General features: G+C 37.5%; 2 protein-coding genes across 4 annotated transcripts in view; one reads left to right on the forward strand and one right to left on the reverse strand.

The window, feature by feature from the left end:
- Positions 1-11,723, forward strand: part of PPFIBP2 (PPFIA binding protein 2) — a 44,053-nt gene extending 32,330 nt beyond the window's left edge. The window contains exons 13-23 of one of the 3 annotated variants that reach the window (XM_019615372.2): positions 1,006-1,144; positions 1,685-1,813; positions 2,374-2,524; positions 2,692-2,803; positions 3,464-3,552; positions 4,537-4,659; positions 5,309-5,434; positions 6,244-6,432; positions 6,838-7,008; positions 8,604-8,669; positions 9,248-11,721. In XM_019615372.2, coding sequence (XP_019470917.1) covers positions 1,006-1,144; positions 1,685-1,813; positions 2,374-2,524; positions 2,692-2,803; positions 3,464-3,552; positions 4,537-4,659; positions 5,309-5,434; positions 6,244-6,432; positions 6,838-7,008; positions 8,604-8,669; positions 9,248-9,319 — 1,367 coding nt within the window. In that variant the 3' untranslated portion in view covers positions 9,320-11,721. Of the gene's footprint in view, positions 1-1,005; positions 1,145-1,684; positions 1,814-2,373; positions 2,525-2,691; positions 2,804-3,463; positions 3,553-4,536; positions 4,660-5,308; positions 5,435-6,243; positions 6,433-6,837; positions 7,009-8,603 lie in introns of all 3 variants that reach the window. The other 2 variants (XM_019615370.2, XM_019615371.2) reach the window with 2 other exon arrangements.
- LOC100541200 (NADH-cytochrome b5 reductase 2) overlaps positions 651-18,975 on the reverse strand; it is an 18,989-nt gene continuing 664 nt past the window's right edge. The window contains 8 exon segments of the mRNA XM_031553367.1: positions 651-1,097; positions 11,731-11,929; positions 12,582-12,681; positions 13,419-13,504; positions 14,212-14,295; positions 15,721-15,844; positions 16,894-17,000; positions 18,607-18,693. Of these exon segments, the coding sequence (XP_031409227.1) occupies positions 11,760-11,929; positions 12,582-12,681; positions 13,419-13,504; positions 14,212-14,295; positions 15,721-15,844; positions 16,894-17,000; positions 18,607-18,693 (758 nt within the window). The 3' untranslated portion in view covers positions 651-1,097; positions 11,731-11,759.

The following is an 18,975-nucleotide window of genomic DNA, read 5'->3' on the forward strand; positions in this document are numbered from 1 at the left end:
GCAGAATGTTATTCTAGAAACAAGCAATGAGTCCTTAAAAGCACTGAATTACCAGAGTCTGGTTTGTTTCTTCCACATGCAGTAAACTCATTGCAACTCCAGTTCTGTATTTCACAGAAATTTGATGTGGTCTAGACACTGCTTTATTTCAATAGTATATGCTTCATGTGTTGCAGTTGCCAAAGAATGGATGAAATATAAACGATCATTCCTATCTCTTTAAGATGACTGGTCCAGGATTCTTGGGGCTTGTGCACACCAATGCACAATCCCTTTCATGTCAAGCTTCTTTCTTTTTGTTTCTGCTTTTAATAGCTTAATATTTACTCTAGCTTACTACTAGCTTACTACTTTGCTCTTCTGTAACTTTATTTTGCTGGTGTTATATATCTTCTTTGCTTCTTCATCTGACTTTCTGCTTCTTGGGACTGAAGATCGCATCAGGAGTGTCAGTGCACCCGTGCTAGGTATCGTATCCAAACAAGATGCAACTTTCGATGTGAATTTTGATGCTTATTTTTTCCTTTCCTTTTTCCCTCCCTTCCTCTTTTCTGTAAAATACTAACACTGAGTGGGCAATCCAGACTGAACTCCTTAAGTGTAGTACTGAAATGAAAGAAAATCTTTAGCTGTATAGCATTCAGGTGGGATTTTTTATTTTTTTTTTTTAATATTTATTCTTGGTCTTATTTTGCTCTCACTGAAGTAAACAATAAAATTCCTACTGATTTTGATGGATGAATTTTGGTATTAAAAATAGGAAACGCAACAGCAGATCAAGATCTGGAATTAAGGTTTTAAAATACACTGAAATTACAATATTATAATACCCTTTTCTTATATCAAAAGTACAGCTACTTTTTTTTTTTACAATTATTTTTAATGAGAGAACATTTTTATAGCTATCTGTACTTTATTATATTTTTTAATTTAAGTATTAGTCTGTCATATAACAACCCTGTCACATTTTGTACTAATTATTGACAATTATTGTTGTTAACCCAGGAGAAACAGAGAACATGGATGGTACAGTAGTTTCAGATGATCTTTCACCTCTTTCTTTGGGAATGGATTCAGGTCCACAGTCTCCACTGTCTCTAGAAAACAGAAAGAGTCCAAAAGGGATCAAGAAAATCTGGGGAAAGTAAGATAATGTTTTTTAGTTCCTCATCACAACACTTCAAACTGAGAATTCATTCAGTTCTCATGAAAAGATACATCAAGAGTAAAATAAAATTCAGGAAAAGGAGGGAAAGCAGCTCTCTGATTGTACAGGTGTGTCTCTTTGTATACATGGATGGAGGAAAGTGGATGGTAAGGTTCAGAGTGCCATGCTATTGGAAGAAATAACATATTCTCCTATGTAATTATGCTGACAATTGAGAATACCAAGTTTTACTGTGTTCCTTTTATCTACTTCAGGACTGCAGCCATTTACAAGTCTGACCCCTGGTGTGAATTATTATTTGAGTTGAAGGATCATGGCTGCTTTGCAAAGCTTTTCTTTCTTTTCTGAGATATGTCTAGACAGTGTTTGCCTGCTACTTCATCAGCTGCTGCCTCAATCAGATGTTTGTGCTCTACGGGAAGATTAATATAGTTTCTAGCTGTCATTATAGTTTCCATATGAAACACTTTGCTCCTGGACACTAACAGTACTGTCTTGGCACTCTTGTTTTGAAAGAATAAGAAGAACTCAGTCTGGTAACTTCCCTGCAGACGATCTGGGTTTGGCAGAGTTTCGAAGGGGTGGTCTCCGTGCAACAGCTGGACCTCGCTTATCCAGATCAAAGGAAACCAAAGGCCAGAAAAGGTAACATTTCTTCTTTTTTTTTTTTGCAGAGATTATTTTGCACAGATTATTATACATTGTTGTTAAATACACTGAACAGTAAGATGTTCCTTTTGTGAAATATGCATTAACATACTTAATTACACATGGAATTCTACAACTGGAAAGAATTTCTCTGGTAGAAAGCGTAGCCCAAGCGGTTTGCTTATCTGCACTCCCTCAACTGCAGATAGCAGCATGAAAATGTCACCAGAAAATTTCCCATCATCTCCTGTGGGAATATCTGCAAACATGAAGATTCAGCAACTACCTCTTTCTGTCCTTTCCCATTTCTATTTGAAACTTTTATCTTTTTCTTCCTGCCCTGCCCCAAATGACCAGAAGAGGAAGCTGGGCAGTCAAATTAAGAAGATACTCATACCACAGCATGTATTGCAAGAGTGGCTGCTAGTGCTGATTACTGCACAGAATAAAGCATGCTAGGACCTGGCCTGCATTATCTCCTTTAGTCTGCGATGGTCTTTCTCATAATTTCCATCATCTTTCCTTAATGAATTTCGAAGAGTTCTTTTATTTTTCAGTGACTACAATGCTCCATTTGCTCAGTGGAGTACTGAAAGAGTTTGTAACTGGCTTGAGGACTTCGGTCTTGGGCAGTACGTCATTTTTGCCCGGCAATGGGTGACTTCAGGCCATACACTCTTAACTGCGACACCTCAGGACATGGAAAAGGTAATATTTGTACCTGTTTCTCTTAAGCAAACTCCAGTTGCTTCTGCATAACTAGGCCCCTTCCAGTAATTGGCAGTTCTACATTTTTGAAATGTTTTCATAGATGTTTAATGACATGAAGAGAGCCAGAGTCAAAGCAAACTATTTGTTAATGGTTATTATTACAGGAAATGGGAATAAAGCACCCACTGCACAGGAAGAAATTAGTTTTGGCCATTAAATCAATAAACACAAAACAAGATGAGAAGTCTGCACAACTTGATCATATCTGGGTGACACGTAAGTGAAAAATTCTTCAGAAAATTTTGTGTTTCTTTAATACAGTGAAACAGGATTTAAAAAATGTAAGTATTTTCAGATCAATCATCAGATGAATTTTTCTCCAAACTGATGACTGTATGGTCTATCTGCACATTCGGTACAATCTCAAGTGTGTAACAGCACTAGGTGGAATACTTTATAAAGCACATATCATGTAATAATCTGATGATGGCATCCACATTTCACAGATTGTTCCATAACTCTTCTGCAATCTGAACAGTAGAGTTCCCATGGAAAGTTCATACTATAAAACTACCTATTTGAATGTTCAGAACAACACAAAAGTCATCATTCTATGAAATAACTTGTCCTATTTAAACTTAGCGCTCTTAAAAAGATGGCTAGGCAGCCCATCCTTTTTGAGGGAGAAGGAATATAAATAGGAGCTGGAGGTCTCAGTTTAGCAAGAGCTAAATTACACTGCAAAAAGCACATACTTAAAATACAGCAGAGGTATTGTTGCCAAAGCTGGCTGCTGGGAATTGCTTTGAGGTTCCCGATAAGAGGCTGTCCTTTGGAAAGTGAATAGGTAGAATGAGCTACTGGAATGCCTCAGAAGAAGCTGGCTTCATTCTCACTGATGCAGATTTGGGTACACCATTGTTCTTCTATCTACAGGCTGGCTTGATGATATTGGTTTACCTCAGTACAAAGACCAGTTTCATGAGTCCAGAGTTGATGGGAGAATGTTGCAGTACTTAACTGTGGTAAGCTAAAATCTTTTCTTGCCTAACTCTGAACTTCAGAGTGAGCAAAGAATTGCAGGGTTTTTTGCAAACCAGAAACAGCGCAGGTAGGAACTTCTATGTACTGTTTAGTGCAAGATTACCTTAGGAATAGTAATACAGTGTTACAGCTGACTTCTGCAAGATGTCTTTCTTTCAATATCACACAACACACTGACAGTAAAATGACCTATTTTACATACAGCTTCTGGAATGTTTTGTTCTCCTCACTAAGTTATCAACAACATTAGGTAAATTAAAGGTAAAGAACAAATCCAGTAACTTGTATAGCTCTCATCAAATTAGTAGCAAACAATACAATACATATACCCATTATGTTTACTTACAGAACAATAGAATGGCCTGGGTTGAAAAGGACCGCAATGATCATATAGTTTCAACCCCCCTGCTATGTGCAGGGTCACCAACCACCAGACCAGGCTGCCTAGAGCCACATCCAGCCTGGCCTTGAATGCCTCCAGGGATGGGGCATCCACAACCTCCTTGGGCAACCTGTTCCAGTGTGTCACAACTCTCTGTGAAAAACTTCCTCCTAAAGGAAGTTACTTGTACAGCTTCCCTGCCCAGGTTTGGATAATTAAATATTTGTTCTTGTATTTTTATCACAGTAGAGTAACATAATTTAGCAGTAGTCAAAAATAGAACCTTGTCTAAGCTGCTTGCAGAACCTTCACCATAGAAGTATGATCTCTACTGGTCCATGCCAGGTATGAGTTGCTAGTTTCTGTGATCCTACTGCAGCATGATCTTAATCAGGTCAAAAACTATACATGAGCCTTGGTTTTATTTAACAGGCCATAAACTCTCCTTCCATTTTTAACCATATTAATATGGTACAATACTATAAACCAAAAACTACATACAAAGCTTGAAATCTTTCTTCTTGGCAAAAATACCTATTTTTGAATGTATTCTGTGCTGCTTAAAAGACTCTCTCCTTTACAGAATGACCTTCTCTTTCTGAAAGTCACCAGTCAGCTGCATCATCTGAGTATAAAGTGTGCCATTCATGTGCTGCACATTAACAGTTTTAACCCCCACTGTCTACGCAGACGACCAGTTGAGGAGGTATGTTTAAGTAACTTCATTTAAACAAGCACTAATTACTCTGTTATTATACTCCATGAACAATAATACCTCAATCACAGCTATTACGGAATTGCCTCTAAAGCAGTAGCTGTGTTTGCATTCCTGCTCTGGAATATAACATGTCCTCTCTGATAATAAAAACTTGCCCAGTTCACAAGTGATTGAGCTACTTACTAGTTGAATCTTATGCATCTTTCTTTTAAAATTATTTTCTCAGTTATGTTAATTCAGCTTTTGAGCAAATTATTTGGAATGCTCTTTTTTGGCTGTCTTACTTGAATTATAAAAGACTGCATATTGTTTTCACTCTACCTACCAGAGCTTATTCTTGGTGATACTATGACAGCCTTGTTAATAATGCTCTTCTCAAAATGTTTTTGTTTTTTTTTTTTACACTTAACAGGTATACTCTTATTTTAGAATTTGATGCAGTACATAGGTTTACTGTGTCCTAGACTATACATACCACCAGATTAGAGGATGTTTAAGAGATGCCTTGAACAGAAAGAGGAAATGCTCCTTTGTTGAAAAGGGAACAATGTTTTCATCTAAACTCAAGATTCATTTTGTGAACACACTGTGACAGACCAGGCTGTATTCTCACCATCTTTTCTGGTTACTTGAACAGAGTAATGTTTCACCTTCTGAAGTAGTGCAGTGGTCCAATCACAGAGTGATGGAATGGCTCAGATCAGTTGATTTGGCAGAATATGCACCAAACCTCCGAGGAAGTGGAGTGCACGGTGGCCTCATTGTAAGAATTCTTTTTAACATCCTACTACATATCTATGAAGAATTGACAAGACTGTTTTGCAAACGTTATTTTATCTTGTTCTGGTCATGTAGCAAGAAACATAAATGGACATTTGCAAAATGAAAGCATGATCAGGCACTTTAAAAAGCTTCTGTATCCATACATCTTCATTTTACAACAGAAAATTTAAATAGAAAAGCAACTATTAAGATGTTGATGCTGAGCTGTGTGTTTAACAGCAACAGTAGTACATTAGAAAACAACAACATATAGTGTGAGAAAATTACTGTATTGCTGTGTTCCTTGGAGCAGCTTTAATAAAATTATGCTAACACCCTGCCACAGGAAAGAATTGTTTTGAACTCAATCTGTCTTGCCTGAAAAGAGTTTTTCTGATTCAAAATACAATTTGTAGCTTAGAAAAGCCAAGAGTTCTGAAATACTGTGATGCTGATGTGCTGCAGATTTTTTGAAAAAAAAAAACAAAAATAGAAAAAAATTGTACTAAGATTAAGTTTGTTTTTAGAATAATACAGTAGTAAAAAAAAAAAAAGTAGAGCAAAAAAATCCATAAAACAACCTTGTTGATGATAAATATAATTTGGCGTTTGTCTGGTCACACTCTGCGTTTCCTAACGTCAAACTCCACACATTTCCTACTCAAACCTAGTGAATGTCATAATACTACTGACTTAAAAAACGTCTAATATAGACGGAATGAAGAAATCCCTCTGCTAAGGACCATAATGATTTACTATTGCAAATATTTAACCATATTATTAAAAAAACTACAAACCCTATTTTAATAGATTCTTGAACCTCGCTTCAACGGTGACACACTGGCAATGCTGCTGAATATTCCACCTCAGAAGACCCTACTGCGACGCCACCTAACAACCAATTTTAATGTATTAATTGGGCCAGAGACACAGCAAGAAAAAAGGGACATAACGGAGTCAACAGCATACACACCTCTGACCACCACTGCCAAAGTTCGGGTATGTGCTGCTTTTGAACACAAGGTATTACAGAATCTCAACCTTACTCTCTCATTTCTCATAAAGAAAATACAGAATATACATATGTGAGTGGGGAAAGATCTGTTCTAGAAGCAGTGCCACATTGTTCTTAACTCTAGGTACCAAGGCATTTAATTTGTAGCTATCTTTTAAAATTTGTTTCTGAAATGAGCATGCAATCTCCTCTTTTCTTCAAAGGGAACTTACTTAAACTTATTTAAAATGAACTGTAACTCCCACTTTGAAAATAATTCATTGTATATAGTTCTGAATCTATTTACTTGAAGGACTACAGTACATAAGTAAATCAAAAGGAAAGAATTTTGAATGTTTAAAGAATAACCTTATGTTTCATGTTTAAAACTTGCTTTCTTTTTATTTTAGCCAAAGAAACTTGGATTTTCACATTTTGGAAATTTAAGAAAAAAGAAATTTGATGAATCAAAGGACTATGTTTGTCCTATGGACACAAACCCAGGTGCTACAAATGGTACTCAGAAGAACTACACTGGATACAAAGGCCTTAGTCCACTCACTGATAGGGAACTGGATCAGGTGGGACAAACAGACTGATGCCATTCTCATCTTATCCTCTTCCTGCATTCCAAAGCTTGCAAATAGTCAAATGTTAGCATATAACAGTATTTGCTGTATCTGCATGAAAAAAGTACTGAGAAAGTACTGGCTATGGACACTTGAAAAAGTTCTATACTAAGAATGTCAAGGTGTGGTTTTTTTTTTTTTTGCCATCAACATAACAATGAGCTCATTCATCTCCAAGCCCTTTTTCAGGAACCTAACACCTTTACACTACCACACAGTGTATTTTGGCAATTAAGGTAGAGGCTGCAGTAAACAGAAGATTTTTATACTTTTGGCATTCATAAGCTGAGTATGGCACACACCTTTTTTCTTTATATGGGCAGATTTTAATGTGATGTTTATTTGGACTAATTTGTACAGAACTATCAAGTTATATATTAAAGTACAACTGGATCATAGATTTCTAACAGATTCATCAAGGATTCCGACTGCATTATTTCATTATGTACGTGGGAAGTAGTTAGGCTTAAACAGTATATATGAAAACAATGGCCTCAGTAATGAACAAAATTATTAATAAACCAACACTTAAATAATTCACTTTTGTCATTTAGTAGCGAACTGCTTAATGAAACTGTGTCCAAACATTGCATAAATGATGAAAATTAAAACCCACCAGACTCTACTCTACTTCACTGTTGTGTAAAGGAATGTAAACCCTGAAAAACAGAGCTACGAAAGGCTTGTGTGGACTCGACAACATACAAGACCCACATAGAGGCAGCTGGGGTACACCATTTTAATTCCAGTGACCGTAGTGAAACATTTTAAACTCAGTGAGAAAATGGTCACAAAATTGCTAAGACTAACTATGGAAGTCATTCTGTCATTTGCATGTTTTACTGCATCTAACATTTCATTTGTTTTCATTATCTAACTGTTATCTTTTTTAGTGTGCACCACAGTAAAAATCAAGTGCTGCTCCTACGTGGGGACAGTAGCAAGCCCTGACAATCAAATATACACACTAATTTTGTACGGATCTCCATTTACACAATTAAGAGTTGAAAGGGAATGCATTAACTCTGAGCTGACAGCTTACAATGCAGAGCTGCTCAAATGTTACAGAAATATTCTATTTTTCACTAGGACAGTGGCCTTTAACTTAAGCCTGGTTTCTAGTGTGGTAACTCGGCAAAACCTCACTGCCCTAGTACTGATAGCCTTTTTGTGTAAGCAGAGATAGGATTGCTATTGCTTGCCTATGGAGGCAGTTCTATTACTGGAATTATGTGTTTCATCTTCTGGAAAAACATTACTCTTCACTGATAATCAGTCATGTTATTCCTTTTCTGGTCTAAATTACAGATCAGGTTCCATAAATCAGTTCTCTTTATCAGGATTTAATCCTTTGTTAATGCATTTTCATACACTTTATAGCATGGAGACATTTTTATTCATATGCAACTTGGAAATATGCTGAAATCAGCTTTTAAAACTACAGCATCTCCATTTGTCAAGGCAGAGATACCTCCCCATGATGCATGTACAGTGAATAATAGTGCACATACTGTCTGAATTGAATTAGCTGCTGAATACTTTTACAGATGGAACACTCAGAAGGAACAGTAAAGCAAATAGGGGCTTTTTCTCAAGGCATAAGCAATCTTACGGTATGTACCAATTTTATTCCTTTTGAAGTCACAAATGTATTCTGCTACAACTCAGCAAAATTTGGATATTGCTAATGGTGGTTAAGAGTAAGTGGGTCACTATTCTTGTTATGTGCCTCCTTTATAGCTTGGTTGCATGCTATATGCATGCATAGACACTCCAAAAAAAAATAAATCACTTTTACTAGAAATTAAGTTTCACTTCAGCATCTTCTAAGTTTTCACTAATTTTATCTCTGTGACAGGCATCCCTCCCAAAGACTAGCAAAGATGTAAGACTTGAAGATGTACAAGAGAGAAAATATCACAGGGAAATAAATCACTGTGTACTCCTGATTCATGTTGGTCCATTTTTTAAAAATTAGTTAATTGACTGAAGATGTATGAACAATGCCACACACATCTGTGTGAAAATTTCTACTTTTGCTATTTAAAACAGCCATTTAGGAGATTCCTTTTAATTTTATGTGACTCCAACCCCCTCTGTTGTGAATCTGATCAAATTACAGTTGGATTTCTCTAAACTACAGGCCTCTGACTATGTCTAATTGTTTTAATATTGCTGTGATTTTTTTCAGACATTGTTAAGCCAAGATGAAATGCTAAATGACAGCAGATTTTTAACACCTACCTTAGAAGACTGGAGATGATATTTGAGCATGACCAAGACCACTAATACCTCATCCCTGCCTGGGGCAGGCCAGGAGAAGCCTGATGTTATGGTACAGAAAAGCTTTACCTCTTTTCCTCTAGTGACACACCCCACATAGTACTTAGTATTGCTAGCAGAGCAACACTTCACAGGTAACACTCCTCTGCACTCCTTCCATATAATATAATGTAAAAGAGGTGCTGAAAGAAGTGCTACGCAATTGTTTCTTATGCAGAGTCTGGAAAGCCAGTATGTTTTACCCTTATATTTTATCATCTTTTACATGGTATGTTTATGTACTACTATTGAAAAAGTCTTTTATATATGTATATATTTAATTTTTATAATTAATTTGTAATGCAGGAATCATTAATATTCTATACCACATGGACTAATTAGAGCCAGCTAGCAATTCAGACAGGTGCTGGCAAGCACAGCTGTAATGGCTCACTATTACTGCGGTCATGCCAGAGATATTTTCCCATAGAAGGACTCTCACCCCCTTCACTAGAACATACCCTGCCCTTTTTTTTTGGTGGTTGTTCAAAAAGCATGGTTTAGAATAGGAAAAATAAAATGTAATAGTGTCCACAAAGCCCTTGCAGGAGGGTGACAATCAAGATGGCTTGTTTCTTTTTAACACCTGACAAAATAAATCTGTAGCAATCATATGGAGGTAGGTAAGACAGCAATACTGTAACAGAGGGAAATGCAGCTTCTGTGTTGTGTTCACAGCTGCAGCAGCTTGTGCAATCTGATAGCACATGCCTTTTATGTATTAATAAGGTAATTAATAACTAACACTATATCTTATACAGAGAAATACCAGAAATCTGTCCAACTGGAAAGAAAAGGCTTTCTATGAATATGCATAGTTTGCATTACTTCCTCCTTTCTTGCTACAAGATGCTGGTTTATCTATTAATATAAGCCCAAGGGTGGGCTACTCCTAGCCACAATCCTTCCAAAATAAATGGGAAACCTCAGGTGCTGTCCAGAGCATGCCCAAAATGTTAAAATTAAGGCCAATTTTTTTTCAGTCACTGAAGAATTAAATAAATAAAAATTCAAAGGAATGATAAATTAATCTGACACGAACAAACTAAACATGCTCCCTCTGATCTGGCAATGTAGTAGTGCAGTCAGCACTAGTGTAGGCATATACTAACAGACACGTGAAATACCCTGTCGGATTAACTGATCAGATTCATCCTAGTCATAATACTATAACTGCTCTGGCAGGGGCAGCCTTAGTATCACTGAGCTATTCCAAGCAGCTTTCCCTTTTTCTTTTGAGGGAGTGTTTGTAACTAACTATAGTGTTGTGCTAAGCTTGATGTGAGTATCTCCTTTTTTAATATAGTAAGAAATCCTAGGTATAACATAGGCATACATGCTTACACCTTTGACTGTTATGAATAAATTCTGAATATTCTTCTATTACTTCCTGACCTTGGAATGATTGTAACAGAAACAGAGGTAGCTGATCTCTTATCAGTGACAGAATCACAGCTATGAATGTCTGTGACTTTCTCTGCATTATTATTGCAACTTCCCTAAGTCACGCTTTAACTACTAGATGGTTTATTTTGCTTCAGAGGAATTAAAATATTTAGTAAGCACAGTTGTTTGCAACTGAAGAACCAAGTCTTCTGTCTTTGAGATTTTTCAGACCTTAAAGCAATTGAAGTATGAACTAATTCCTGAAAATGAATAAGCAGTACTGCATGCACTGACAACTAAAAATTCAATGCTACATGGTAAAAATACTCAGAAAAGGTACAGCTGAATGTAAGACCAACTCAGCAAGGCTTACAATAGGAAGGAAGAAGCCATGCTTTCTTTTAGGCAAAAAGAATGGCCAGAGACAGCATGACATTACAGAATCCTCCTCAATAACTTCCACATGAATGAGAATTACTATTACAGTAATAAACAATTACATGTTACCTAAATTTTTATTAGATGCTTTTTAGTGGCATACTGTTGGCATTTTGCTTAAAGTCTTGTAAAGGGCTGCAAAACAGCACTTTGAGAAAACACTGTTCCTTGTTCTCTCCTTCACCAGAATGAATTAATTACTTATAGAGCGCTCACATCATCCTGTTCCAGTTTTTACAGCCCTCTCCCAAATACCATATCCATGTCAACAAACAAGTCATTTGATCACTGTCCTGCTTCTCAATTTACACACTTTTTTTCTTAGAACTGCAGGTGTAACACTTCATATTAACTTATGACTTAGTTACTTCCCACATAATTGAAAAATAATTTCTCAGCCTCTTAGTAGTCAAAGGTCACTATGAAGGTTAAAACTCACAGAAATTATCCCATTAAAATACACACACAAAATTAAGAAATACTGCACAGTTATGTAACAGCCGTTCCTGTAAGAAAATATGCACTTACTTAAGAAAAAGAGCTGGACGACATCACTGTTAATAAGAAAATGTAATGCTCTTGGGATAGCTGAGTTTGTCCAGGTTAGGCTGACATGCAAACTGAATCATAGGTGGTGGCCCACACATAAGAATGAGCGTCTCACTGCCAGAAGGGAGGTGGGTTTTAATCATGTCTGCAGTGACAAAGCCAGAACTGCACTTCCAATCTGAAACAAACACGAACTATTAATCTGACTCTGTACAGTCTGAAATCTCTTTAAACTACATATGTTTTTCTCACAAAGTAGCTGAAGCTATGCCACTATCACTGCAAGCAGAGACAGGGACAAATCTCTCACTGTGCTCAAACCTTGTGGTTTCTTTTAAAGAGGACAATAAGCACATGGATAACAAGAATCTGGCTAAAAGGGACTATACAGACTTCCAGACAAGAATGTCTATCAATAAATGACAGCTTTAAACAAATTAGATATCAGCCAGAAATAAACATGAAGAATAAATTAGGCTTTCTTCCAGGAAAGAAAGGTCACCCACGACAGTAGTACAGGGACAGATTATTCAGACCTGTGCTACTCAACACATTTGGAAAACTCTAGAAAAGATTGGTAAGGTTACAAGCTCGGTGATGACAGGAGTGTTGTTACAAAAGTGAAAAAGAAACACTAGGTGGTTTCAAAGAGCAGTATCATTGAATACCTCTGCCGCTTTAAGTGAACAAAGCATCCTTTTCCCCCATTATCTCAACATACAAAAATATGTACTTTAAACTGATTTACCAACACAAAAATACTGCTGTTATGAAAACAGCAGCAGTTTTTACAAGAGTAAGCATACATCCAGTGTGTACAAGTAGCCTACCTTGTGGAGGCTTGTCCAGCGTATACCAGAGCGTGATCTGATCAGGATGCCTCTTAGCAATGTCTTCTAGCTCAGCTCTGAGCAATATACCCTTTTCTGTCTGCAAAACAAGACTGCTATTTAGCTCTAAGACATCTGTTAGCCTCTGATGTGAGCTTACCTAGTACGCAACAAGACAAATGCAATGGTAACTCATTCAAACTTTCCCTTTGCATGACAGGCTACTATCATTACAGATTAAGGGCAACCAAATATGAGACTTAACAGTCACCTAAACACAGTTTTAAAGATGTCAATCTGAACAACTTCTGAATCACAATTAGCTTCTGTTAACCCTGGTTAACAGAAGTAAACAGAACAAAGTCCTGTTTCTTTGCAATCAGTCAAGGAGTAAGACTAGCAGGAGGACAACGATCTGTTCACAATTTATTCCAATACAGGAATTAGGGAGTATAGGTGAAACTATGAGCAGCCATCTTCAAAACAACTGAAATATAATTGGAACTACAACAGCACCATACAGTACTGATAAATAGTTGCGGATATTTTTCTAATTCACTTTCTCCTTGTTAAATCATTTTAACCCAAGACAATATAATAAGAACTTATTTAGTAACTACTTTATGGTCCTATCTATGCTGATCATATTAAATATGCCATCTCAGATCACATTTTGTCATACACATTCAGCCGAAATTACAGATCAGACAGACACTGAAAGATAAGAAGGATGTAGAGCAGTATTTTCTGTGTCACAGCAGCTTCAAAAACTTAAGCCAGCAAGAAAGCCTTTAGCATTTAGCATTAAAGGACAAATAGATGTATCAGCACACTTACCTGATTAGCAAAAAGAAGGTAACATTTTGTAGAGTCCTTAGGATCACTTGTGATATGATGGATCAGCTGTTACATAGGCGTTATTCCTGTTCAAAACAAAGCAGTTAAAAAAAGCAAATACTTCAATCTACTTAAAGCTGCAGTTTCAATATTCTTGCTGCCTTCACTTGGTCTTCAGTGGGAGCTTATTTTGCACACTGAATTTCTACTCTGTCCAAATGCAGAAGTTGAGGGGTTTTTGTTATTCCAGATAGATTAAATTAAAACAAAACCACCACGTTTGTGTTCTGGGGCTTTCGTCCTCAGCGTTCTCTTATCACATCACTAATTTCACCTTCAGGATATTCTCCCAAAATACTTTTTGTCATTGACATTGGAACTCAGAGTGTAAAGTGAGTTCTCTGAGGTCACACATTAAATTGAGACTAAAACTACAAAGAAGCTGCTAGCCCTGAGCACAGAGCTCAAGCTGCTGGAATGCTTTGATGTCACCAAACACTCATGTATAAAAAGAAATACAGGTTAGATTCTGATCATATCAGGATTCAGAAGAGAGGAGATCCAGTAAGCGCACAACTCTTACAAGACACAACTGATTTAACACTTCAAATATGTTCTTTATCCCAGATGGATCCAAACACCAAATACATGCAAGCAGTGTGAAAGAGCAGCTTAGATAGTGCTAATGGAATTGCTCTGCTGCCGAAGTATAGTGCATTAGACTCCTCACAAGCATCCATGAAGACCATTTAATTCTCCAGAGTGACATTTGCTGTGATGAGAATAGTTGTACCTGTTCCTCCAGCTATCATCCCAAGATGCTTTGCAAACTTCTTCTGTGCTTCAGACTTCTTATCAGGCTTGATCAGGAAGATACCTAGAAGAAATATTCAAAACCTATAGACACATTAACTCCTAAACAAAAACAGATACAACTTCCATGGGAATACATTACTACTGCCTACCAATCAATTAGGGCAGATCTGTTGGACATACTAAATGTGCTTAGCATTGCATTGAGTGTAAAGGCTAGAAGCCTTTGTACACTCTTAGCTTCAAATGACTGATTTACATCTTCCCAGCTATCCAGCATCATTTATGATCGACTCAGGAATTCCCTTATCATTGTCTATTCACTCAGCAACTGCAAAAGCTGGTGATAGCTAAAGATAAACCTGCTTTTCAGTCGAGGCTATGGTTATTAGGCCACCCTCATCAACCTCATTTACACCATGGATCTAGCCATTTCTGTGTGTCCACATTCAAATGAGTTGTATTAAACCAGCATCAAGCAAGATGCCACAAAGATAATCGAATATGTTGTAGCCTTGCATCCTTTCATCAAGAATTTCATTTTTGTCTTTTGTTTTCAGTTAACAAGATCATTGTGCTGCTTGCAGTCAGTTAGGTGACTGTCTTTATTGTCCTGTGATAAGACCTTGCTGATTTCTGCTCTACATCTGAGTACATCGTCACTTTAAAACTGTTTAAAACCAGACAGTTTGTATTCACCCAAGAGAAAAGCCCAGGATAAATATCATACATAAAGGACACTAGACATACTCCAATAATTTTTAAAGAAATCTGTAACTAATAACCAGCTCTCCTAGCTACTACTCTTCATAGCAACCAAATCAGAGCTGAAAGGAACGTTTGTAAAACATACACCACTCAAGTCCTCTGAGATAATAACTGATTCATCAGTGTATTATTCATTGTAAAAGGCTATGATCCAGGAAGTGTTGAGCACTGCTTCCCCTGAAGCAGGAATATTAAGTGCACAGTGCCTCTCAGTCAAGATGAATACAAAATCCTTTGGCCTTTCACTAGCATCTTCAAAGAAGATTATTTCTTTGAACATACGACTTCCTCACGGCCAGTTCAGACCTGGTTTAATACCTAAATGGAGCTGGCTGGCAGTTAATAAATTATTTAGTAACACTGTCAAGATTTTCAGAGGGCACTTGAGGCTACAACCTGCCATGTATCTGGAACATCTGTCTCCATGTCTATATCCGAGGGATTTCCAGTGCAGCCTTCTTAATAATATGCAACAGCAGATTTTTCAGATTTAATTATATGGTCCCGGGAGTAAGACAACAACCAGCTATTACTCTGTAAACACTAAGTACTCTTCCCATCATAACCAACTCTGATGGGCTTTTGGGCAAGATCAGAAAGCGTAGATTTTCTCTTTCCTACTTTTCAAAGTAGTTTCTCTGCAAACCACAGTTCATCAAACATTCTGATAATAACTAATTAAGTTCCTCCCTTCTGCTCTCTCACCTTTGTGTCACAGTACCTGACCCCTTGTAGACAAGCAGTCCATTTGGCCCCCTGAAGTCAATAACATCTCCAATCTTCATGTTGTCTATGTACTGGGACATCTTCCCACCTTCTGTGAACTTAGGATTCACATTTTTGTACTAACCTATAAAAACAACCATTTCTATGACATCAGCCATTACCTTTCTTGGAGTCAGAATGGTGTACTGAAAAATCACAGCACTGCTGGTCTGACATTTACCATTTGGAAGAAAGATTGCAGCAATTCTTTGTTCAGTTATCTGTTGTGCTGTGCAACAGTAAGCAGACCAAGTAAGTAAAATGCCCTATGCAAATAGCCAGGCTAGTAAGAACATGTGTCAAGCAGATTATGCCCTCCTTTCACCATCTCTCCAACAAGAACCTTATGTTTCCCCCATTTTTGTAATCATGCCTTCTGAAAATAGCATTACTGCATCTTTTCTTGTTGTGACCTTTCAGCCACATGCTAGCATTTCAAGATGCATGATAAATATTAAGTAGTTAATAACAATTCACTGTATACGTAACATGATGAACAGAGAAGACAAAGAAGCTCAGATTTTTTGCGTAAGTGCAAACTGTCTTAGAAAACAACTGGAAAATCCATAAGTCCTGGGATCAAATCATCTAGCATCCTCTAGTTTATAAGATTTTCCTTGTTTCTTTATCCCATTTTCTCAATGAGCCCATTAGCACAACTTCTGATGCTTACAGACATATAATTGCAGTCTCTCTAGGGTCACAAAAGACAGTTCTAACTGACATGTTCCTTCTTTCAGGTATCAGCAGTAAGTACTAATAGCAGCATAAGGCAGCTGAGGAAGAGCAACTACTATTTGTTCACTGCAAAACAAACAAACAAACAAACAAAAAAAAAACCCGGAAACAAAAACAGAGAAGTTCCTGCAGTACTGCCAGTTCCTTTCTCCATCTCCCTCACTTCTACTACTTCTCTGTGACATGCAACCCTCACAACATGTGAGATACATAACTCACTATTCATGAGCAAGTGTGAGTTTGCCATGCAGTCATTCTACTGGATCCTATAGGATCCTATATATCCTATCTGAAAGACAACCAATTAAAATAAACTCTATTTCACTAAAATGAAATAGTTCCCTTCCTTCCAGTAAGCAATTCATCTGTATTAAAGGAAATTAAAATTTACCTTTATAATTAAATCAACATAACCTTTTGTCTCATCACTAGAAACTGGGGTATAGGCTTGGATCACCAGATTACCACTGATTCTTGCAGAAAGGTAAATGTGTTGGCCTATGGAGAAAGAATTACAATCCAATGATTTTTTTATTACCTGGTTTCAAAATCTTATTTGGCAAAGAAGACAAAACAGAAAAACATGTATTGTAAGCCACCAAGCACAAGCAACAGTGGAGTTAATCTTTACAATACAAATGGTATATAAAACATGTAGTCTTAACCACTGCATCTAGTTCGGAAAAATCATCTTTAAAAAGCTGTATAACTCATTATTATTTTCATGGCACACACATGCACACGTATTCTCAGGCAATTCACCTTCAAATAAGAGCCAACACAAGAAGTGCATATTCTTCTACAACCACAAGAAATTATGGAACAGTATGTATTATGGAAAGGGTAAATCTTTCTTAGTTCAGTTCCAGGGAGTTATTGTTATGCAAAGGTTGCTATAGGTAATAAACAAATGGCCTTTGTTTGGCTTTCACCAACTGATGTTATTTTGTGTTATCCTGTGTCATTACGCATTCACACCAGATCTGTACTGCTGGAAAAAAAAAAAACAATCTTCACAGCCATAACTCCTATATTTTTTCTCCAGTTTACACAGCTTGGTTGTAGAGGGTACCAGCCTTGTAGGATGCTCTGTTCTGTATTTAGATTTGGTATTTAGCTAATAAAAACACAGCATTTGCTGCCACACAGCTTCACAAGCAGCAGCATTAATGTGTACATAAAAACAAAAAGCAGAAGCAGCAGTAGCAGAAATACTTTTAGCAAAACGATCTTGGTAAAAGTAGGAGGCAGGAATCCAGCCCATACAATTCCAGTATCATAGTCCTAATTTCTTAAGAATAAACTCCAAATAAAAGGCAGCATGTGCCAAGGCATTTATCATTTGCCAACTTAACATGGTTATTTCAATTCCATGTCCCATACAAGCCTAAAGAGAACCTGAAGAAAGACCGGTGCTTGATCAGCTGCATGCAAGAAGGACATGCCCACAGCACAGAACTGGAACTTGTGCATACAGCAAGAAAGCCGCCAAACACAGCACAATACAAACAGGGCTCCATCTGCCATATCATCCAGGGACACGGTTCTGCAAAAAATTACCATTAATTCAAGGTCCAAAGTTCAATGCCATCACACTTTCAGAGTATGAGAAAGATGTGCCAATCCTAGTCCGAAATTAATTTCCTAGTGCAGAAAATAAGCCAAAGCTGTACATGTATCTACATCAATCAAACTCAGTGCATGCACAGAAATGGCTCTGAACATTGCAACATCTATGATATAAATTTCCACTGGGATTTGCATGCAGTCGTTAGTCTTTCCAGGCATACCATGTAACACAAGCAGGATAGAGCACAAAGAAAATCTGAAATGTTACTCTTTGGGAACCCTGGCTGGCACTTCCCTCTGACATGGCAGCTTTCAGGCGCAGCTCTCAACTCCAGCTGAGCTTTAAATTCCAACACAGAACCTCAAGAACTTAAAAATCCTCATTCTCAAAAATACATGTATTTAAATGCTGTAAGTATTCACCTACAGATAATCCTAAGACATGATCTGGCAAAGGGAGCCCAAACGGAATTTCTTAGCATCATGGCTGATTTCCTATTTAAAAAACATGAAATTCAAAATGAAGCCAACACACCACTGCTGTAGATCTCAGGCTCTACTCCACGCCGTGAGTTAGGAACCCGTTCTTTGTTAGCACGCAGCCAGGGGCCAGCAAGAGCAGCTCAAATAGCTTTGCAAACGAAGTTTACGCAACTCTGAATTTCAGGATCAAGGAATTCTCCCCTTCAGCTGCACGGGCCCCCTCAGCACCTGTGCTGCCAACGGCCAAAGGTCGGGCAGGGCAGGGCAACACAAGCTGCGGAGCTACTCCGCGGAAGCCTGGGGTTTAATGGAACTCCAGGTCTTCAAGGCACACAGCAAAGAGCCCGGCCTTCTTGGGAAATCACCGCTCCGCCCCCGCGTAACGCGGTCGCGCAGTCCCGGGACCCACCGCCACCCTCGG

The sequence above is a fragment of the Meleagris gallopavo genome, chromosome 5, assembly GCF_000146605.3.
Source record: "Meleagris gallopavo isolate NT-WF06-2002-E0010 breed Aviagen turkey brand Nicholas breeding stock chromosome 5, Turkey_5.1, whole genome shotgun sequence".
Classification (NCBI taxonomy): domain Eukaryota; kingdom Metazoa; phylum Chordata; class Aves; order Galliformes; family Phasianidae; genus Meleagris; species Meleagris gallopavo.